At 36.1% G+C, this 23,022-nt stretch overlaps 3 protein-coding genes across 8 annotated transcripts; all 3 read left to right on the forward strand.

The window, feature by feature from the left end:
* Positions 1–943: 943 nt before the first annotated feature.
* Positions 944–22,716, forward strand: LOC121048798. Of its 6 annotated transcripts, none has more exons than XM_024319832.2 (14): positions 944–1,073; positions 1,316–1,390; positions 17,719–17,920; positions 18,160–18,234; positions 18,323–18,424; positions 18,605–18,642; positions 18,743–18,856; positions 19,621–19,735; positions 19,852–20,042; positions 20,123–20,239; positions 20,948–21,028; positions 21,204–21,439; positions 21,543–21,582; positions 21,899–22,716. In XM_024319832.2, the coding sequence occupies exons 2-14, from the start codon at positions 1,343–1,345 to the stop codon at positions 22,505–22,507; spliced, it is 1,968 nt and encodes a 655-aa protein (XP_024175600.1). In that variant the 5' UTR covers positions 944–1,073; positions 1,316–1,342; the 3' UTR covers positions 22,508–22,716. The 6 variants fall into 6 exon arrangements, with proteins under 6 accessions (XP_024175600.1, XP_024175597.1, XP_040372118.1 ...); XM_024319829.2 differs by lacking the exon at positions 1,316–1,390 and adding an exon at positions 17,525–17,599 and having other exon boundaries at positions 996–1,073; XM_040516184.1 differs by having other exon boundaries at positions 1,010–1,073; positions 17,719–17,876.
* On the forward strand, positions 1,724–6,027 carry LOC112181475. Its single transcript, XM_040516190.1, is given in 14 exon segments — positions 1,724–1,990; positions 2,099–2,179; positions 2,352–2,389; positions 2,490–2,531; positions 2,534–2,608; positions 3,375–3,467; positions 3,469–3,490; positions 3,605–3,730; positions 3,733–3,788; positions 3,869–3,984; positions 4,696–4,783; positions 4,965–5,141; positions 5,143–5,261; positions 5,370–6,027. Coding segments are annotated over 13 exon segments (1,074 nt in total). The 5' UTR covers positions 1,724–1,926; the 3' UTR covers positions 5,239–5,261; positions 5,370–6,027.
* Positions 14,410–15,448, forward strand: LOC112181477 (germin-like protein subfamily 1 member 11). Its single transcript, XM_024319833.2, has 2 exons — positions 14,410–14,610; positions 14,731–15,448. Exons 1-2 carry the CDS (start codon positions 14,463–14,465, stop codon positions 15,282–15,284), a joined length of 702 nt encoding a protein of 233 aa, XP_024175601.1. The 5' UTR covers positions 14,410–14,462; the 3' UTR covers positions 15,285–15,448.
* Positions 22,717–23,022: the final 306 nt, after the last annotated feature.

A 23,022-nucleotide genomic window follows, 5' to 3' on the forward strand; every position in this document is an offset into this window, starting at 1 on the left:
ATTTTTATGTATTGTCTGTCTATAGATGACAGTGAAATGATATGTAATGATCATTTTGGCTTGTGATGAATATATTTCCACTCAAAATGGTTTGATTCAAAAAATTATAACATAATTCCATGATAGAAATTACTCCAACAACTAAATATTTTTGTTTATATAAAAATTTGTATAATGAGAATTGTTATTAGCGCACCTTTTTAATTTATTATTTTTATTTTACAGTAACTAAATGGGAAAAGTTAATTATTCAAAACAAAAATCGAAGGAGGTCTTTCTTGACTGGTAGGTAGGGTTGTCACTCGGTCGGTTCGAATCGGTTATAGATATTACCAACTTCAAAACCAAAGCTTTCGGTTTCAAAATTGAGATACCAATTACCAACCAAAATTTTCGGTTTTCAATCATATCTACCAAATTCGATATTTCGATTTTCGGTATTACCAACTTTAGAACAACTAATTCTTTGTAATATCAATTCGAATAAACAATACTAGGTTTTTTAATTTTATAGTCGTAAACTTTATATTCATCTACTTATTATAGCTTTCTTTGTACATATGACATCAAGCATTAGCCATTTTCAATAAAACTAGGTTATTTAACCATGTTTAACTAGATTACTTAAGATACATGTACTATTAATGTAGTATAAGTAGTAATGTTCATACTATTATGAAATTTTTTAAGTTTATTTCTTAATATACATGTATGTGTATTGAAAAACTATAGTATATAAAGCTAATATTTAGATAATCGATAGATTCGGTATTTAACAAAACCAAACTAACTTTCGATTTCAGTTTTATCGGTCTCAATTACCAAAATATCGGTTTACCAAACCTCAGTTGGTATTCAGTCGGTTTGGTAATTACCAAACCAAGTGGCAACCCTACTGCTGTGGATGAAGAAGAAGATCATGATTAAAAGACTTCTGTAATATCCGGGACCCAATTGGACAAAACTTCCCATATGGACAGACACAAACAAGTTACAGAAAAGACTGAATCTTGTTTGCTTAACCTTTACTTCGGGCTTTCCTGCTGGTGACACCATCTTTCTCTTCATCAACGGTAAACTGATTTCATGTTTTACTCCATTTAACTTATTGATTGAAAGGGTTTAGATTCTCTTCTTACAAGCTCTTACTTGTCTGAACTCTTTTCCGGTTTATGATCACTTTCATTGCTCTGAACACAGTTCATTTTTGAGTTGGGAGTACCCAGTTGCATATATATAATTTGCTCATTTGGAAGATAAGTAAAGGGTTTTGTGATTTCTGGGTTCTAATGATAATTGATAAATTTATGTGTAGGTAAATTCTGGGACTTTGTTTGTAGAAATGGAAATCCATGAAGGAGGTGTTATTCGCAATTGTGTGATCAAGCTGGTTAGTTTTGTTGGAACTGTTGTTAATGTTCTTTGCCTTGAAAGAATCTTTTACTTGATTCTATATAGTATTATAGTAAAGATTGGGAGGGTTGAGTGTGTGTTGATGTTGAACTGCAGAGGGAGGGTTATAAAAAGAGAAGGGACAAGGTCTATGTTGGCTGTGGTGCTGGTTTTGGAGGTTACAGGCCCTTGGCAGCTCTTAAGTTGCTGCAGAGAGTCAAAGAGCTCAACTATATTATGCTTAAATGCCTCACAGAGCACACCCTTGCTGAACGGTATCAAGTTATGGTTTCGGGTGGTGATGGTAATGATTCAAGGAGTATGTGTCTGTTATATATGTGTTTGTTCTTTATTTGTTTATTGATCTTAAGGTAGTTCCTTTGGTACCTGTTTGATATTGCTCTAATCTTCTTGAATAAGAATCTGACCACAGTAGATAAGAAAGTCTCAGTTTTGCTGGCATTCTACTGTTTAAACTTCCTTCTTTTGATAATTCCTTCTATTGTACTATTTAATGACGCAGTTTCTGACTGGATGCGATTGCTTCTTCCTTTGGCTGTTGAGAGAGGAACTTGCATAATCACCAACATGGGTGCAAGTGAGGACCTAAATCAATGCAGTTTCCATATTTTTACTTGGCAAGCCTTTTCATTTATCTGACTGTTGAATTCTATCTTTCTTGCAACTGGATCCACCGGGGGCACAGGAAAGGTTATAGAAATAGCATGCAGCTTTGGGCTTAGTGTTTCTGTTGCTGTGGCTCATGAGATTTCTCTCACAAATATAGGTATACAATAGTAGGCACAAACTAAACTATAGGGGGATTCTTGACACCAATTATAACACAATCCTTATTTTGATGGAAGCTTAAGGGGTTGTACTATGTACCTTTTCTTTTATTTTTGTATCAACTGAAACTTCTATTTAATACAGCACATATATTTTGAATGTCTATTTAGGTTCAGCCTCTCATGAGAAGTCATTTTTGATGGAAGGTGTAAGAATCTAGTACTCTTGCATTTGATTTCTGTTTATAAATGATGTTTGTATTGTGCTCTGAAAGGGTTGACCTCACACCTTTGTTCTAACTTGTGCAGGGTATTAGCACCTATCTGGGAGCGGCTCCGATTGTTGAATGTTTGGTTTGGAAAAGTATCAGCCAAATGTAATTATCACTTCACGGGTTGCAGATGCTGCCTTATTTTTAGCACCAATGGTATGAAATGATTATTTATTTATTTTTTCCAATACAATAATTCATAGCCTTGTCTGAGGGTGTAGCGACTGAAACGAGACATTTAGCAAGGAAGATGAGTGCACTCACCACCCCAGCTCTTAGGGTTATTGATTACTGTTGTAAGTAATCAATAAGCTTTTTTGTTGTTAAGTGAATGTTTCATTGGTCTAGTTTTATATACCATACCATCCACATAATCATTTTACTTATTGAAGCACTCTTGATAATTAATTTAACTTAAGTAAGCCTTTGGAACCTATTCAGTTGGGTGCTTAAATCTTTAAACCAAAAACTCACTTATACAAGATCTTAAGTCATAACATATATATATCAATCCTTCGTGATTACGTATTTCTTCACATGTCCCTTGATATTAGTTATAAGATTGAGACTCACTTCAATGATGGAACTAATTCAAAATATGAACCAATTATTCCAATAACTGAAATGTTGTTGACATTTGTCTTGGAAAAAGGGTTATCTTACATCAAACTTGACCACTATGATTTAGCAATATTATATCTTTCTTCCTTAAAATCATGCCAAGCTAAGAAGTTCTATGTTCATTATTTCAATATAACGTTGTCCTTTTGACCTGATTGCTTGGGGAATGATATCATTGTGTGTATATTTTAATTTTTTTACTACTGACAGCATTTGAAAATTTAGTTCTCTTACTTTCTTAGTTCTTCTGTAGTCATTTCCTTTTAGAAGGAATGCTGAATTATTATAGTGGTATGATTAGATTTATGAACTTGGTTGGAACTGGAACAACTTGGAGCAGCTAGCACAGGGGTCTCTGGCAGGCCATCTTCTAGAGTGTGGTTGTCAACTCATGGGGGGGATACTTCATGCACCCAGGTGAACTTTTATTTTAGTTACTTCATAACACAGAAGGGTCATTAAGGCAGAATTGCATTGTATCCGTATTTGATATTACTGCTTTTTTAAGTATGCATTTTTTTTTTACTGTAGGGGACAAGTCTCGAGACATGTCTTCCTCTCAGCTCCTAGACTTTTGACTTCCTTATGCTGAAATTAGCTCTGATGGAAAAGTATGTGTAGCGAAGGCAGAGGGTAGTGGTGGGGTTTTGAACTTAAGTATCAACAACTTCTTTATGAGATCGGGAATCCGGGTGCTTATGTAACTCCTGATGTGGTACGTGAAATGAGTGCGTCAAGCATTTGTTATGAAATATATGGGGATGATAAAGGAAAAAAAATTCTTCTCAATTGCAGATAATTGATATCCGGGATGTTTCATTCTACCCATTATCAAGTTGTAAGGTCCTGTGTGCTGGAGCAAAACCATCTGCAGTATCAGTTCCTGATAAACTCTTGCTGTTGGTTCCAAGGTACATTCTTACGGTTAAAGAAAAAAAAATTATTCAATTTCATAGTATTAAGGGTTTTGAACTTTGCTCGAGTGGTAGATTGCTGGTTTAAAGTCCTTGTGTGAGTAACTTGATTTCAATTATGTGAAAATCTTGGAACCCATTGACTGCAACTTCTAATTTCCTTAAGAGTCTTGGTGATCATATAATGTCTACCACAAATAATGTCTGCTTTAATTCCAGTAATTCCTCTGATGCTGTTTTCTTGAGATAAAGGCTGCTAAATGATAGATAACTTTTGCATCCTTTAAAAAGAAAGAAAGGAGATTAAATTTGTTTATCAATTCCTCCCTTTTCCATGTCCTTTTTCCTATGCATGTTATTTCCAATATCTTTTCTAACATGGTATGTATTAGTATCCCTGCTTCATACTATAATACTTGGCTGCTCTTTGTGATCTCAGCCCTCTTACCTCTCTGATATGTTCCTTTACTACACTGCTTAAGCTATAATACTCATCTACTCGCTTTGAAATCTGTTGTGGGTTGTTTTACCTCATAAAATGCTATACAAGGAAAAATTATGCTTTGATGTCCTAATCTGTATCTGTCACTAACTTAAGCATGTCTTCCCATGTGAGATCAATAGCTCTTTCCCCCTTTCACCTAATGTGAGCATAATTTAACACTGTTCTTGGCTGGTTCCTTGTTGGCTAATGCTTTACTCTTCTAGTTTTCAGGACATTGGTTGGAAAGGATGGGGTGAAATATCTTATGGAGGCTTTGAATGTGTTAAACGTGCCAAGATTGCTGAATTTCTGGTAGATAAATTTAAAACCCTTAATACCATGTTATTGTGATTCCTTCAATTTGCCTTGTTGGTTATGTGAAAGTGTAGTTGTTTACTTCTTTAGTTCTTTGAATGACAGCGTTCAAATTGATTTTGCTTTACTTGGAAACTTCCCAAAAGCTTAGCTTTTTCCTGTGTCTACATTATATTAGGTGAGATCATGGATGGAAGAAGTAATTCCTGATGTTAGCAGCCATGTAGTTTCTTATATAGTTGGGCTTGATAGCCTGAAGGCAAGTGGTCTTAGTGACACTGCTTCATGTCAGATGGTTAGCGATATTAGGTTACGTATGTATGGGTTATTCAAGCTAAAGGAGCATGCAGTCCAATTTTATTACAGGTTTTACTGCTTTATATACAAATGGACCAGCTGGTGGTGGTGGTATCAGAATTCTTACTAAAGCCAAATCCTCAATGAAACAGTAAAAGGGAGCAACAATCAGATGCAGGCAAGTCAATAAGCATCCATCAACCCATATTTCTAGACAAAGGGCTTTAAGAACTACCAAATGCTATTTTCTATATGAGGATAACAGTGATTACTTCATCTGTTTCAGAATCCAAGTCGATGATCTTACCTCAATGGAGAAGATATACACGTAGTCAAATCAGGATAACTGTTTTGTGCAGAACGTTTCTAGAAAGCCAAAAAGAGAACGAGGATGGATGGAATGGTGGCAGTGTGTTTTGGCTGTTTCCAGTTTTAAGCCCTGTAAAGTTGGAGAGTGTCATTAAAATAAAGCACAGCTCAGGTTTAGAGGGTGGTGTAAGAAGGGGATTGGGAGGTGTGATGCACGTGCTCTGAAGCTGGATTAGGATATATGATGCTCCGTGTAGAAGATATACACGTAGTCAAATCAGGATAACTTCCACCTATGCCGTGACCCACCTAGTCCTAATAAGCAGCCCCAACCACCCTCTGGAGCTCGAGTTAGCCTCCGACCAGGTGTACGGCGGTGGCGAATAAATTTTTGAGGAGGCCAGAAAATTAATGAATCAACGTTGCCTCTTCTCTCAATTAACCACTCATGTCATGACACACCCCCTTCAATGAGTCACTGAGAGTTTAAACATTTTTAATTGTTCTAGATGATGTTTGAGACACTTGAGATACATGTGACAGGAGAGCTTTTAATGAGACCACTAGAATGAGGATTTCATGAGTATTTTTTAATCAACGGTTAAGAGACTCACTTTTCGATTATATTACGACATATCAATAATTGGATGTTTATGTATGTATGAATATATTACTTCTGAAAATTTTCTTCCAAATTGTTAATCTTTAAGATACCAAACTATATAAATCAATAGACGAACAAAATCTGTCAAACATGAACCGTTTATATTCATATATGATAAATCATGATTATGGATGGCTTAACAGTAGGCCTCATCATTTAGCCCTTCGACCCTAAGCCCGACCCGGTCCTTGCATTAGGGCGGGTCAACCTTACCCTTTCTCAAATAGGGTAGGGTAAGGGTCATGCAAATGAAGCCCGGCCCTACCCTACGGACCGGCCAGTTTGAGCCCGTTAGGGCCAAACCCGGCCCCACCCTTTAAGCCCGCCCAATTAAGCCCTAATAATTTTCTATTTTTTAAATATGTTTCTCTTTACTCTATAGCATACAACTTATCTATTTTTTGTAATTGATTTCCTAAGCTTTATTTTCTTTAATTTTTTTTTCCTTTGTTAAACAACAATTAATTTTGAGAGATTTAGAGTGATAGTTAATTGAATATAACCATCTTAACTAATATTTATAAATGTTATAACTTATAAGTTAATTCTAATATATATATATATATATATATATATATATATATATATTAAATATGATCAACAAAAAACAATGAGTCTTGTATTACCCATATAACCATTGAGCCACATTTTGAGATAAAAAAATAAAATATTTCTTTTTGTTAAACAAACTAAGGCCCATTTCGGCCCTATTTAGCCCTATTCAGAAGGCAGGCCCGACCCGGCCCTAGTGGCTCGGGCCTTTCAAGCTAGTAAGGGTTAGCATATTTAAGCCCCGGCCCTAAATTTTGTTGACTTTAACTAAGCTCGGCCCGACCCTAAGCCCTAAAATTTAGGGTAGGTCGGCCCTAACCCGGCCCATGATGACCCCTACTTAACAGTTTTCAATTTGGTTAAAAAATTGCATAAATAATCTACACATGGATATCTAAACATCTACCGGTTGATTTACGGAAATATAATCGAAAGGTTGGTCTCACAAAAAAGTTCTCATTTTAGTGGTCCCCATTAGAAACTCTTCCTACATGTGACTATCATCAATTGCAACATTACAGTCCCCCTTTCATGTTGGAGCAGTAGGAAGCAAGATCATAGTGACGATGCAAATGTTGCAAAAATGATTGTTGGAAAATCTTTGAGTACCATGCAGTCATGCACTCTTAAACAACATATGGCAAAATGTTGAGTTACTTAAGGAGAAAATTTTAGTAAAATGCAATGGATTGTTATTGGCTGCAAGGACTCTTGGTGGTCTTTTACGTCGTAAGTAGATGAATGGGAAGAAATATTATACAACAAGATGTGGATGAGCATCCTACCAGTATTGAAATTGAGCCAAAAGTGTAGCTACACACTAGCTCTGGTGGGCTGCAACCCAACCCAAATTTGAAAAAATATTACTTTGTAGCTTAATTTTAATTTAAAAAATTAAATATTAAAAACTAGCCCACCCAAATTTCTATACTTAGCCCATATGTTATTAAACTTAGTCCATATGTTATCTTTTTTCTTTTTTTGGTCAAATATATATTATTTCTTTTCTTGAAGTATTTTATTTTATTTTATTTTCTATTATGCTCTAAGAGTGGTCAAATATATATTATTTCTTTTCTTGAAGTATTTGATTTTATTTTATTTTCTATTATGCTCTAAGAGGCATAGTCACATAAAAAGTTGCTTTTAGTAGTAAATTAGGTCAACATTTTTCTCTTTTTTCTCTCCATGTTTCTCCGAAATCAATCAGCCCCAAACGAAAAGTTTTGGTTCTTATGCCGACTGCCGTTTTCCCTCTTCACTCTTCAGGTACAAGTTTATCCTCTATTCGAGAGTGTATGATAGCTCAATTCAATGATGGAGCTAGGATTTTAGAATAGGGTGGGCTAAAAAAATATTTTAATAAAAGTTTATCCTTTAATTTTTTTTTTTTTTTAACTTTCACAAACCACATCTTAGATTAAATACATATCAAACAATCAAATAACTAACTGATTAAAAAAAATGAACATTATAACGTTTGATAGAAATTCAATAACAATAGTCTAAGATAAAAGAAAACTAGCGATACATAATGCATGACCTTGTTACTAATTTGGAACGCTGGGTTGCAAGAAATTCATATACACCATCTTTTGGGTCGAATCTGGATGAGAAACTCTTACTACTCATTTTGGGAGTGATAGCCCTGGGATGATAACCATAACTAGGATCCCCAAAATTTTTAGCCATGGGATGATAACCATAATGAAGATCCCCAAAAGTCCATTCCCATGATCTGCAAAACCAACTTCCCCTCCCCTCCAACTTACACTTCTTGTCCTCTTTGAAAATTTCAACAAACCTAGACTTCTAATTAACATAACTTTGTTCTATTTTGGAGAAGGCTAAAGGGAATTCCTCAAGAAGCTTCTGCTTCCACAACTCATTGTTGTTAGCAACTTGATGGAGTGGCTTACAAACACATCCCACCTTGGCAATGTCAACACCACAAAATGACTCCAGAATTCATATTTTAAAACAATAGCATTAATAATGTTTAACATGTTTTGGTACTGCCATTACATTTCACAGGTACTGTCCCATGACACTTCCCATGGTGCCAAACTGAGCATAATCTTTAGATTGCGTTCTAATTGATAGAATATATATTTTGTTTAACTGCTTATCTCTTTATCCTTGCCCTTTTTTGTGTTTTTGTACATTAAAATAGTTTTAATCCTATCATAACTATAAGAAATTTATTTTCTTAATAGAATTTTCGCTTGCAAAAAAAATGTTATTTTTATAGGAAGCATAGATGAAGCACTTTGATGACTCATAAGAGTTTAAGTGATTGAACAACTCCAAACAAGACGAATCCATGATCTTAGGATTGAACAAACTCCTAGAAGCAACCATTTAATATGTCCCTTGGTAGCCTTTAATTCTTTATAAAATTATAAGGGCATTCTAGTTGTTTTTTAATTTTTTTTCATCAAGATTGGGTTGGTGTTCATCAATATTTTATGTCTCTAAAAGTATCCTTTTAGCAATGATGATGTTACCTAGGTTTGACGACATGAATTAACTTTTGGATGAAGCATTTACCATCTCGAACAATTTCCTTTTAAAATAAGGATTCGAAGTTGCTCGGCAATATTTTGGTGAAGCATTAACTTGGGATGCAACAAATGCACACTTGTTGGAGTGTTTTCGAGCTTCTATGGAGTCAAGATATATACCAAAGAATACGAAGAGCAAGAATGATGAGGCAAAGGGCACAAAGAGTTAGAAGAAGGATGAGGCAAAGGGCATGAAGAGCTAGAAGAAGGATGTGGTAGATGCAACTCCAGGGCAACTTTGGAGAGGCTACTTTTCAACAAATTTAGTGAAGAAACTCTAAAAAATTTTGTTTGAGATCTATGTTGCAAATCTTACCTTTTAGTTTAACTGCAGCATTAAGTGTGGTATTACTGTTTAGCATATAATAACAGTTTAACTTTTTTTTTTTTTTGAAATAATAACATTTTAACATTTTGTAAAAAAAAAAAAAAAAAAAAAAGAGTCTGTTAAGTTTTTAGGCCCATACAATTGCCTAAGCATCTTGCGCATTTTTAGGCAAGTTTTTTTGGATCTCTCTGTTATATCTTTGTGCAAAAAAAAAAAAAAATCGAGCATTATTAGCACCGATTTGTAGTCTTTAAGGTTGCACTTGAAGAACCAACTATTGAGTCTCAAGTTTTGGAAGTTTCACTTGGCTTTACATGATAGTATCAATATCGAGGAGGAATTCTCAGGTAGGGCACTTGCACTAGCTCACATATACGACCACTCATTCAGAAATTGACACGTGTAATTTTTTTTTCCACACCAATATTGATGGAAAAGGCTCAAAAATTGAAAATTAAATTCAATCAATCCGTCGAGAATTTTAGCTGAATAGAATTTCTAAGTTGTTTAATTTGGGAAGAGCAAACGCCATCTATTTTCTCCCACCTAATTCATCGTCTTCCCTTCCCTTCCATTTCCAAATTCACCAAAATCAACATTTCTCGACATGTTAGTTCATTCTCATCGAGATTCCATATAGGTTGCTCTAAACTGATTTTTTCCCTAAATTTTAACACTGTTTTCTATCCAGGATATGACATAATAAAGAGGCAAATTGTCCTGTTTGGAAAATATATCTCGAAGTCAAACCTCTGAAAGCAGATTTGGGTGAAGCGAAATCTCCTTCAGGCTAATTTAGGTGAGAAGTAATTCCCTAACTGCAAATCTATGTGAGGAGAGATCTCCTCAAGGTGAATGTGGGTAAGGAGATATCTTCTTAAAGTGAATCTGGGTGAGGATTATTTCCTCCGAGGGAAATCCAAGAGAGGAGTGGAAGAGGAGAAATTCCCTCAAGATAATTTTGGGTGGAGGATTGAACCAATTTACATGTGAAGGTAATTTTGATCATGCCACCTAAGATGAAGACCACAGAGTTAGAATAGCTGGTCATGGTGCTCAAGAGAATATCGCTTATGGAAGGAGGATTAGAGGTGCAACTGATGATTAAAGTACCACATCTGATGTTTCTTCAGTTGTCTTAAGTTTTGATTCTATCAGTTTAGACACAAAGCGCAGTGGGACCTCAAATGAATCTCATGAATGGAACAATCAATTTGGCTATGACGCTTATCAATACGGAGAAATACATGATCAGTCATCCAATTGGATTCATCTTTATTATTCTATTATAGGTGAAACAGTCGGCAGGTCCAAAGAGATCTATAACTATCATGTTCATTACGACAATTCATACTGTATGAGTCATATGTTTTGGTTTGTTATTGTAGTTTCGTAGACCAACGAGCGACTTTTTAGCCACCTATAGTCTCTTTTTGGATATAGATGAAGTTGACATTCATATATTTTTTTTGGGATCAAATCCAAACCCATACCATTATATTCATCTAAAGCCAGTATATGTCATTACATATCATTCATCTAAAGCCAATATATGTCATTACATACCATTCCGCTGCCGTCTACAGACAGACAAGAAGATAGTGGTAGTACCCACAATAGTACAAAGAAATAGACCCACTCATTAGACATGTCATGTACGTAGACATAGCGGAGATTCTCATTTGGTACTACTCCAGAGGCGCTAGAGATACATACAAACGTGCATTAGCTTCCTAAAAGGAAATTATTGTAAAAGACTACACTAAAACATAATTTATGAACTAGGGCATAAACCCCAGCCAAAACTCGAAGCCCAAGAGGGCATCCACCAAAGTAAAACCACGTAAGACCCATCAAGCCTGGTTTAGCCAGTCCACCATCGTCATTCCCTCCTCCCCCCTCCCTGCGTATCAGTCTGGCCATGGGTTTGAAATAGATGATGAAGGGGCAGCCTGGGTTTGAAATAGATGAAGAAGACAAAGGAGCGATGTACTTGATCGTGAAATGAGCAATGAGCAAAGATTAAAAAATTAAAATAAAAGTATAGTGGGGAGAAATTAATGTCAAAAATTGATACTAGCCGTTAGATGTAATTATATACACTTGTCACTCTGTTGTTTAAAACTTAGGCAGGTTAGGTAGATAAGGGGAGAGGATTGTCTCCCCAGTTGAAAACTACTAGTACCACTATACACATGTTCTTAATGCTGAACTGAAAGGTAAGAGATAAAAAGTCTTGCACCCGTGGTTTGAAGTTTGTTTCTACTTTCTAGGGTGCAAGTGAACTTGTGGAAATGCATGACCAAAACTCTAGAAGACATTTGAGGGGCTGTGAATTCTAGGAAGCTATGGTCAACATTATCCAGATTGATGTTAATTAGTTGATATATTATCGTTCTCTTTGGTACAAATATTGGAATTAATGAATCATATCACTAAACATTGGAACACTTGTTTTCCATTCATTAACTACTACTTAAAATATGTGATCTTTGTTTTTTTTTTTTTTGTTAAAATGGGGACTGGAAAGAGAAAGCTCTCCAACCCCAATTTATTGAGAGAAAGAGAAAAAAAGTTACAACCATAGGGGAAGAGCAAGGCCTCCCTCACTAGAAATCAGATCAACAATAGAAACAACCTAAACAATTTAACATATTCAAAAATTTGGGAGACCAAGTTCATCTCGCTGACAATACTGAAGGTTGGAAGTAGGAGGATCATCTCACCATGTCATGATGCCAGTCAAGGACAAACCCATATTAGCAAGAGCATCAGCCACTTGATTGCCCTCACTAAAAATATGAGAAGACCGAAAATGCATCTGTGAGATAAGGTGCAAGCAATTACTCCAAGCAACCTAAAATATTTAATCTGGTTAATCCCATTAGCCACCTCTAATTAACCAGCTCTCTTCTTTTTGTTTCTACCTCTCATCTTCCTCATGGTATAAACTGATCAAATTCCTAGCTCACTGTGCTGAGCTCATACCTAACATTGGAGTGTCGAACTTTATTACAAAAGCCACCTCAAGGTTTAAACAGATATACTGTTAGTGCAAAATATTGTAGGATTGGCATTTCCTAGCTCAACATCCAAGAGTCTTTATAATTTCGGCTATTATACATCTCTTGGACCTTCATAAGTATGGACTGCTTCAAGGCTTCTTGCACGTCTCATCTCAACACTCTGCCATTAGGTAATTCTTGCATTCATATGCATGTTCATACTTATGTATAGGAGTGATCTTGTTGTTCTCTCCTAATTCAGGATTGAACCTGCTTTTCAATCCTAATGTGATGACTTGGAATTGTGCTAATATATATTACTCCAACAACCTAACTTCTATAGGCTTTTGGAGTGTCGTTTTTTCTGGTCCATTCCCATCCGAAACCTGACAAAAATCTTATCACTTCGTTGTTCAATACACACACACGCGGTGTTTTGGGGCTTTTAGGCCTCGTTTGGTTAGCATAATTGAGGACTCAGGAAAGGAAAGTAATTTACTTTCCTTTGTTTGGTAACCACAAACTCTGGAAATACTATCCTAACATAGGGGAAAGCATGGGGTAAAATCATTCCACTCAGACCCCATGGGAGTGATTTTCCCTTCTCATTTCCCAGCATTTATTACAAAAGTTTTGGATAACAATACCCTCTCTATAAAAAATTGGTGTACTTTTAAATTTTTATGATGTTGTTTTTATTTTAAAATACAAGGGTATTATTGAAATATTGATATATTTTTACTTTCCTTTCCTGCACCAACCAAACACCGGAAGAGAAATCAAATGGTCTTTCCATAATACTTTCCTTGCTTTACCAAACAGAGGAAAGGAAACCTGAACAGGAACTTTAGTTTCCCTTCCTCATGGGAAAGACAAGGGAATTGATTTCCCTTCTGTGAACCAAACGAGGCCTTAGGGTTAGTGAGAAAATCCATCATAATATCTTCGCTGCCTCTTCTTAGAGAGTTTTATGCCCTTATTGTCTACAGAAAGCATCAGCCAAAATTTCATATGAGAACCCTTCATGAGCTGTTCCATGCTTAGCTTTTGAAGGATTATCAAATCCCAAAGCTGATCCTTCAAATTTGTTCTTATGCTTCTATGTGTGTCATGTTGCATAATTCTAACTAGTTTGTTAGAGAGTTGAGTTGTGCCTCAAGGCGATTGAAAAGCGAGAGAATTCTTGTGCCGTTGTTGAGAAGATGATCATGAATCAAGTCTGTATGATAAAGCAATAGCAAGAGTGTGTAGAGCACTACTGCCTCATGGAATGAGTTTGGTGAGATGAGTAAGAATTAGTCTCTTATGTATTGTTTTCTTTCATAGTGGATTGATTCAACCAGTATAGTGCCCGCAGTTGTTTCACTTTTTTTAAGTGTTTTAATGCATCAACAAATTTGGTGTGATGTGTATTTTTCTTGATGGTTTGGTATTTTGAGAAATCTTAACTTCTTCAAGGAATTTGATATCAGTGGTTACAATTAGGACCGAAGCTATTTTGCAATCCTAGTCTAGAACTGCAACCACTTTGCAATGTTAAATAGGAAGTTTGAAGTTGTTGGGTTTGTTAGTCATCCTATTCGTTTGAAATTGTTGGGTTTGTTAGTCATCCTATTAATTAGTTTGAAATTACTCCTCCATTTTGTACTTACATATACCCTTAATATTTTGTCAATATTTATAATAAGACAAAGAGAAGGTCAATTAATTAGCATGGCTCACAAGAATTGGTACAGAATCCAAGTCTTTACCTGCTTCTGAATACCAAGGAGTTATTTATTCAAAGTTACTACCTGCTTCCATATAGTCATAGACATGGCAAATCCAAGACCAGTTCAAATGTATTTCTCTCCGTCTCTTCCATCTATAAATAGGCATTTGCTCCATACAACATTTTCATCCACCTCCAATTATCTCTTATATAAAACACTAACATATACGAGTATTGCACTCACTCATGATGATTAAAGGTGCTCATTTCCCTACAGCTGCTGCTTTTGCCCTATTGGCATTGGCAACCTTCCACCTTGTATCTGCCTCTGATCCTAGTCCTCTCCAAGATTTCTGTGTAGCACTTAACACCACACAAACTGTTGTTTCTGCCGGTATATAGTAGTCACTACTCACTAGGATATGTATATATTATTTCCCATATGTATGGAGATTATATGATTAATTTGTCTATTTGCATGATGCATGTTCTGATATGATGTTCTATTTTGCAGTGTTTGTGAATGGAAAATTCTGCAGGGACCCAAAGCTTGCAACAGCAGATGATTTCTTCTTTTCCGGCCTCCGGATTCCTGGAAACACATCAAATCCGGTAGGTTCCAAAGTCACCCAAGCTAATGTGGAGCAAATATCAGGGTTGAACACTCTTGGGATATCCCTGGCTCGCATAGACTTTGCACCAAATGGCGGACTAAACCCTCCTCACACCCACCCTCGAGCCACGGAAGTCCTAATGGTCATGGAAGGCACTCTCTACGTTGGCTTCGTCACATCCAACCCTGACAACCGCCTCTTCACCAAAGTGTTGTACAAGGGAGATGTGTTTGTCTTCCCAGTTGGTCTCATTCACTTCCAGTTCAACATCGGAAAGGTTCAAGCCATAGCCATTGCCGCTCTTAGCAGCCAGAATCCAGGTGTCATCACCATAGCCAATGCAGTGTTCGGCTCCAACCCTCCAATCAACGTTGATGTTCTCACCAAGGCCTTCCAAGTTGACAACAATGTTGTTCAGTATCTCCAGAAACAGTTCTGGTATGACAACAATTAAGAACATGCTATAACAAATGTATTACGATGGCCATATGTGCCATATTGTATAACACATAATCTAATTAAGCTTAATTAAAAATAAGACGGTAGTTGCTTATGTAATGTACCCCATCCTTGATCAGTGGATTATTGGAACTTGAGAATTAATAAATTCTTGCATCATATAAAGGGTCTGTGTGTCCTATCTCTAAATCTCTTTTAGGACAACATTATCAGGAGGCTGCTAATATAAACTGATAACACTACACCAACTTTCCAAATCCCTGAAAGAGTTACATTATATTCCAAGGCACTCACATGCTTCCTAGAAGGGAAGGCTATATATACATGTACGTGTAACAAAAAACAAAGAAAAAGAAAAGCTCGAGAGGTAGGTGGTCACTCTTTCTATCTACCTGAGGTCAGGATGTTACCAGAACTAGACGTATGTATACTTCTTCTTATTTTGGTCAAATGAAACATGAATAATGTGTAATGTGCTTATCAAAAAATAATAATAATAATAACACGTGTGATGTGTAAACTTTATTGTGTTCTGTCAGTGCAGAAAATTTGCAACCTTCTTTAGTTTTTCTTTTTTTGAAAGAGGATGTCACGTCTTTATTATGACAAAAAATAGGCTATACAATATGACTTATCCAAGAGAATCACATCAATATCAAACTATGCAGACTAATGAAATCACCATAGTATTAGAACCTAGAACCAAACTCTAAACAATGTAATTTGCCGACAAATTCATGGACTAATAGTTCTATATAGGATTGATTAATTCATGAAAGACAAACTCAACTATAACTTAATTCTTCCAAAAAACCTCTCAAACTCTCTCTCTGAGCTCTAAAGTCGGCAGCGGACTTTTTGCACTGTGAGATCGCTTTCATCCGGTTGCGGCCTGACGTCTAGGCTGGTCTCCGGCCTCGCTGATGTTTTGCGGTCTGCTGCCGGATGGGTATTGATGCTATTGTCTGAGGAAGCTCTTAGAAGGGTGTTATGCTTAAGGTTTTGCAGGTTGGTTTCGGCATCTGGTCTGGTGGAAATCTCTGAGGCGCGTTTGTCGTGTTGAATAGAATCAGAGGGCCTTGTCGACGACGTGTTGGACTGACGACGTCGTGGTGATGTTGTTCCGTGGAGGTGTGGGTCACGACGGCGTAGGTCGGGGCGAAGCTGTACCAGAGCTATGACTTGCGGCGGTGGGGATGTAGATGGAGACTAGGCCTGGGCTAAGCCAGGCTTGATGAACTTTGAGTGGGAACTTTCCCTTGGGCTGCTTTATAGACTTGAAATTTTGGGCTGGGATTTGCCTTTAGGCCTATACTATGTTTTTAGTTTAGTCTGTTTACAATAATTTCCTTTGTTAGGAAGCTATCCACTTTGAGTGCACGATGGTGTCTCTAGCACCTTAATATCAAATGAGGATTTATGTTATTTTCTATGTATTTGATGTCTAATGAGTGGATCTATTTCTATATACTACTGTGGGTACTACTACTATCTTCTTATCTGTTTATAGATAGCAGTGAAATGATATGTAATGGTTATTCTGACTTGTGATAAATATTTTTATGCCCGAAATGGTTTGATTCAAAAATTATAACATAATTCCATGATAGAAATTACTCCAACAACTAAATACTTTTGTTTATATAAAAATTTGTATAATGAGAATTGTTATTAGCACACCTTTTTAATTTATTATTTTTATTTTACAATAACTAAATGGGAAAGTTAACTATTCAAAACAAAAATCGGAGGAGGTCTTTCTTGACTGGTGCGGACGTGGGGTGAAGAAGAAGATCAACATTAAAAAAAAAAAAAAAAGAAGTTCAAGATTAAAAGATTTCTGTGATCTGGGACCCATTGGACATATATGTAAGACAAAACTTCCCATGTGGACAGATTTATACAAACAAGTTACAGAAAAGACTGAATCTTGTTTGCTTAACCTTTACTTCGGGCTTTCCTGCTGGTGACACCATCCTTCTGTTCATCAACGGTAAACTGATTTCATGTTTTATTCCATTTAACTTATTGATTGAAAGGGTTTAGATTCTCTTCTTACAAGCTCTTACTTATCTGAACTCTTTTCCGGTTTATGATCACCTTCATTGCTCTGAACCCAGTTCATTTTTGAGTTGGGAGTACCCAGTTGCATATATATAATTTGCTCATTTGGAAGATAAGTAAAGGGTTTTGTGTTTTCTGGGTTCTAATGATAATTGATAAATTTATGTGTAGGTAAATTCTGGGACTTTGTTTGTAGAAATGGAAATCCATGAAGGAGGTGTAATTCGCAATTGTGTGATCAAGCTGGTTAGTTTTGTTGCAACTGTTGTTAATGTTCTTTGCCTTGAAAGAAACTTTTACTTGATTCTATATAGTATTATAGTAAAGATTGGGAGAGTTGAGTGTGTGTTGATGTTGAACTGCAGAGGGAGGATTGTAAAAAGAGAAGGGACAAGGTCTATGTTGGCTGTGGTGCTGGTTTTGGAGGTGACAGGCCTTTGGCAGCTCTTAAGTTGCTGCAGAGAGTCAAAGAGCTCAACTACATCGTGCTTGAATGCCTCGCAGAACGCACCCTTGCTGAACGGTATCAAGTTATGGTTTCGGGTGGTGATGGTTATGATTCAAGGAGTATGTGTCTGTTATATATGTGATGTTTGTTCTTTATTTGTTTATTGATCTTAAGTTAGTTCCGTTGGTACCTGTTTGATATTGCTCTAATCTTCTTGAATAAGAATCTGACTACAGTTGATAAGAAAGTCTCAGTTTTGCTGGCATTCTACTGTTTAAACTTCCTTCTTTTGATAATTCCTACCGTTTAAACTTCCTTCTTTTGATAATTCCTTCTATTGTACTTTTTAATGACGCAGTTTCTGACTGGATGCGATTGCTCCTTCCTTTGGCTGTTGAGAGAGGAACTTGCATAATCACCAACATGGGTGCAAGTGAGGACCTAAATCAATGCAGTTTCCATATTTTTACTTGGCAAGCTTTTTCATTTATCTGACTGTTGAATTCTATCTTTCTTGCAAGTGGATCCACCGGGGGCACAGGAAAAGGTTATAGAAATAGCGAGCAGCTTAGGGCTTAGTGTTACTGTTGCTGTGGCTCATGAGATTTCTCTCGCAAATATAGGTACACAATAGTAGGCAGTAACTAAACTATATGACTAGAGGGAGCTTCTTGACACCAATTATAACACAATCCTTATTTTAATGGAGGCTTAAAGAATTGTACTATGTACCTTTTATTTTATTTTTGTATCAACTGAAACTTCTAGTTAATACAGCACATATGTTTTGAATGTCTATGTAGGTTCAGCCTCTCATGAGAAGTCATTTTTGATGGAAGGTGTAAGAATCTAGTAATCTTGCATTTGATTTCTGTTTATAAATGATGTTTGTATTGTGCTCCGAAAGGGTTGACCTCACACCTTTGTTCTAACTTGTGAAGGGTATTAGCACCTATCTGGGAGCGGCTCCAATTGTTGAATGTTTGGAGAAGTATCAGCCAAATGTAGTTATAACTTCACGGGTTGCAGATGCTGCCTTATTTTTAGCACCAATGGTATGAAATGATTATTTATTTATTTTTTCCAATACAATAATTCATAGCCTTGTGTTAAGGTGTAGTGACTCAAACCAAACATTTAGCAAGGAAGATGAGTGCACTCACCACCCCAGCACTTAGGGTTATTGATTACTGTATTATGTAATCAATAAGCTTTTTGGTTGTTAAGTGAATGTTTCGTTGGTCTACTTTTAGATACCATACCATCCGCATAATCATTTTACTTATTGAAGCACTTTTGATAATTAATTTAACTAAAGTAAGCCTTTGGAACCTATTCAGTTGGGTGCTTAAATCTTTAAACCAAAAACTCACTTATACAAGGTATAAGTCATAACATATATATCAATCCTTCGCGATTACATATATCTTCACATGCCCCTTGATATTAGTTATAAGATTGAAACTCACTTCAATGATGGAACTAATTCAAAATATGAACCAATTATTCCAATAACTGAAATGTTGTTGAAGTTTGTCTAGGAAAAAGGGGTATCTTACATCAAACATGAGCACTATGATTGAGCAATATTATATCTTTCTTTCTTAAAATCTTGCCAAGTTAAGAAGTTCTATGTTCATTATTTCAATATAACGTTGTCCTGTTGACCTGATTGCTTGGGGAATGATATCACTGTGTGTGTATATTTTTATTTTTTACTACTGACAGCACTTGAAAATTGAGTTCTCTTACTTTCTTAGTTCTTCTGTAGTTATTTCCTTTTAGAAGGAATGCTGAATTATTATAGTGGTATGATTAGATTTATGAACTTGGTTGGAACTGGGACAACTTGGAGCAGCTAGCACAGGGGTCTCTGGCTGGCCATCTTCTAGAGTGTGGTTGTCAACTCACGGGGGGATACTTCATGCACCCAGGTGAGCTTTTATTTTAGTTACTTCATAACACAGTAAGGATCATTAAGGCAGAATTGCAATGTATCTGTATTTGATATTACTGCTTTTTTAAGTATGCATTTTTTTTTTTACTGTAGGGGACAAGTCTCGAGACATGTCTTCCTCTCAGCTCCTAGACTTGTCACTTCCTTATGCTGAAATTAGCTCTGATGGAAAAGTATGTGTAGCGAAGGCAGAGGGTAGTGGTGGGGTTTTGAACTTCAGTACATGTGCTCAACAACTTCTTTATGAGATCGGGAATCCGGGTGCTTATGTAACTCCTGATGTGGTACGTGAAATCAATGCGTCAAACATTTATTATGAAATATATGGGGATGATAAGGAAAAAAAGTTTCTTCTCAATTGCAGATAATTGATATCCGGGATGTTTCATTCTACCCATTATCAAGTTGTAAGGTCCTCTGTGCTGGAGCAAAACCATCTGCAGTATCAATTCCTGATAAACTCCTGCGGTTGGTTCCAAAGGTACATTCTAATGGTTAAAGAAAAAAAAAATACATTCATTTTCATAGTATTATGGGTTTTGAACTTTGCTCGAGTGGTAGATTACTGGTTTAAAGTCCTTCTGTGAGTAACTTGATTCAATTATGTGAAAATCTTGTTGACTGCAACTTCTAGTTTCCTTGAGTCTTGTTGGTCATATAATGTCTGCCACAAATAATGTCTGGTCTAGTTCCAGTAATTCCTCTAATGCTGTTTTCTTGAGATAAAGGCTGCTATGATAGATAACTTTTGCATCATTTAAAAAATAGAAAAGTGATTAAATTTGTTTATCAATTCCTCCCTTTTCCATGTCCTTTTTCCTATGCATGTTATTTCCAATATCTTTTCTAACATAGTATTTATTAGTATCTCTGCTTCAAGCTATAATACTTGGCTGCTCTTTGTGATCTCGGCCTTCTTACCTCTCTGATATGTTCCTTTACTGCACTGCTTAAGCTATAATACGCATCTACTCACTATGAAATCTGTTGTGGGTTTGTTTTACCTCATATAATGCTATACAAGGAAAAATTATGCTTTGATGTCCTAATGCTTATCTGTCACTTACTTAAGTATGTCTTGCCATGTGAGATCAATAGCTCTTTCCCTCTTTCACCTAATGTGAGCATAATTTAACACTGTTCTTGGCTGGTTCCTTGTTGGCTAATGCTTTACTCTTCTAGTTTTCAGGACTATGGTTGGAAAGGATGGGGTGAAATATCTTATGGAGGATATGAATGTGTTAAACGTGCCAAGATTGCTGAATATCTGGTAGATAAACTTAAAACCCTTAATACCATGTTATTGTGATTCCTTTCAATTTGCCTCGTTGGATATGTGAAACTGTATTTGTTTTACTTTTTTGAATGATAGCGTTCAAATTGATTTTGCTTTACTTGGAAACTTCCCAAAAGCTTAGCTATTTCCTGTATCTTTATTATATTAGGTGAGATCATGGATGGAAGAAGTAATTCCTGATGTTAGCAGCCATGTAGTTTCTTATATAGTTGGGCTTGATAGCCTGAAGTCAACTGGTCTTAGTGACAGTGCTTCATGTCATATGGTTAGCGATATTAGGTTACGCATGGATGGGTTATTCAAGCTAAAGGAGCATGCAGTCCAATTTATTACAGATTTTACTGCTTTATATACAAATGGACCAGCTGGTGGTGGTGGTATCAGGTAAATTTGTTATCACTTGTTGCATCTTTCTTTGTCTCCCTCTTCAATCGGCAGCTTGCCACCTGAGAAATCACCTGTGACCTTGTTTACCTTTTTATTGCAGCACTGGACACAAGAAAGAGATCATCCTTGAAAAATATTTGGTACTCTCTTGCTCTTCCTCACCTCCTCAACTACAAAGCGCTTTTCTTTAATAACCCACTTCATAAACTTGAAACTTGAATCATAACTATAGTAATCAGTAGTTCCTGTCCCTTTTCCCTTTCTTTTTTGGTGTCTGATTGAATTTTTCTTCTCATTGACCCTTTAATGTTAGTGTCCCATTTCTGTCCAACAAACATCTAGTAGTTGTAACATTTTGACTGATAAGATCAGGTTTTCAACTCAACTGGTGACCAGATTTTTTTACACATAACAAAATAAGTGAAAAAAAGAAAATAAAATTGTGTTGTCTTTCAGGTCAAGCGCGAACACGTATTCTGGCAGACTGCAGTAAAGCACACCAGAGTGATGAAATCAAATAAAACTGGAATTGAATTTCAAGATGGGACACATATTAGTCTTCCTTATGCGTCTGCATTGCCGTTTTCAGAAGCAAGTGAAGTCAATTCTTCTATTGATGTTCCGTTTTCTGGAAGAATCTCTCCTGCTCCATCTGGCCAGAAAATTCCACTCTATGATGTAGCACATAGCCGAGCTGGAGACAAAGGAAATGACTTGAATTTTTCTATCATCCCACATTTTCCTCCAGATGTAGAGAGGTTGAAGAGGATCATAACACCGCAGTGGGTAAAGAAAGTAGTGTCAACTCTTTTAAATTCCTCTTCTTTTCCAGATACGGATGCCATCAATGAAAGAGACAAATGGGTCGACGAAAATGTAAAGGTGGAAATTTATGAAGTGAAGGGAATCCGATCTTTGAATGTAGTGGTTAGGGACATTCTTGATGGGGGTGTAAACTGCTCTAGAAGAATTGACCGGCATGGAAAGACCATCTCCGATCTCATACTGTGTCAGCAAGTTGTATTGCCTCCATGGTTGGGTCGTTCAAGAACTCTTATTGCTTGATTTGCTCTAATGGGGTTAGTTTTGTATTACTTTCTCACCTGTATAGCCAATGTGCCTTTCTTTTACCATGCCTATATGTCGATACTTATTTCTTTTCAGTTTGAGTCGGGATATGAAATGTTTGTATACTCAGAATTCTTAGTTGCGATAATTACAAGTGTTGTTGTGCTCAAATTTAATCTGCTTTGGAATTGTACTTTTCATTGTAACTAATGGTTTTATTTTTTATAAAAAGAAAACATATGAATAGTGATATTGGAATACAATTTTGCAATCGCGAGTGAAATAATCTATGATTTTCTTGTCTTTTGGCAGTGATGCTCAAAAGTAAATAAAAGAATGTAAAATATCGCACATTTTAGAAGGCAAAAATCTGGACCATTGGATCACCTATGGCCTCAACACTATCTTTCGCCATTACTATTCCTTGTAGATTTTAAAAGGGTGGAGTGATTTTCACACATATGAAGAATTCTAATTTTAACTAACATAACTACCAACAACCAAATAGCAAA

This window comes from Rosa chinensis, chromosome 1 (genome assembly GCF_002994745.2).
Source record: "Rosa chinensis cultivar Old Blush chromosome 1, RchiOBHm-V2, whole genome shotgun sequence".
Classification (NCBI taxonomy): Eukaryota; Viridiplantae; Streptophyta; class Magnoliopsida; order Rosales; family Rosaceae; genus Rosa; species Rosa chinensis.

Coding starts and splice junctions, on each gene's coding strand:
- LOC121048798 (XM_024319832.2), top strand. CDS start 1,343: ATGGAAATCCATGAAGGAGGTGTTATTCGCAATTGTGTGATCAAGCTG. Junction 19,736..19,851: donor GGGATACTTCATGCACCCAG/GTGAGCTTTTAT, acceptor TTTTTACTGTAG/GGGACAAGTCTCGAGACATG. Junction 20,240..20,947: donor TCCTGCGGTTGGTTCCAAAG/GTACATTCTAAT, acceptor TCTAGTTTTCAG/GACTATGGTTGGAAAGGATG.
- LOC112181477 (XM_024319833.2), top strand. CDS start 14,463: ATGATGATTAAAGGTGCTCATTTCCCTACAGCTGCTGCTTTTGCCCTA. Junction 14,611..14,730: donor ACAAACTGTTGTTTCTGCCG/GTATATAGTAGT, acceptor TCTATTTTGCAG/TGTTTGTGAATGGAAAATTC.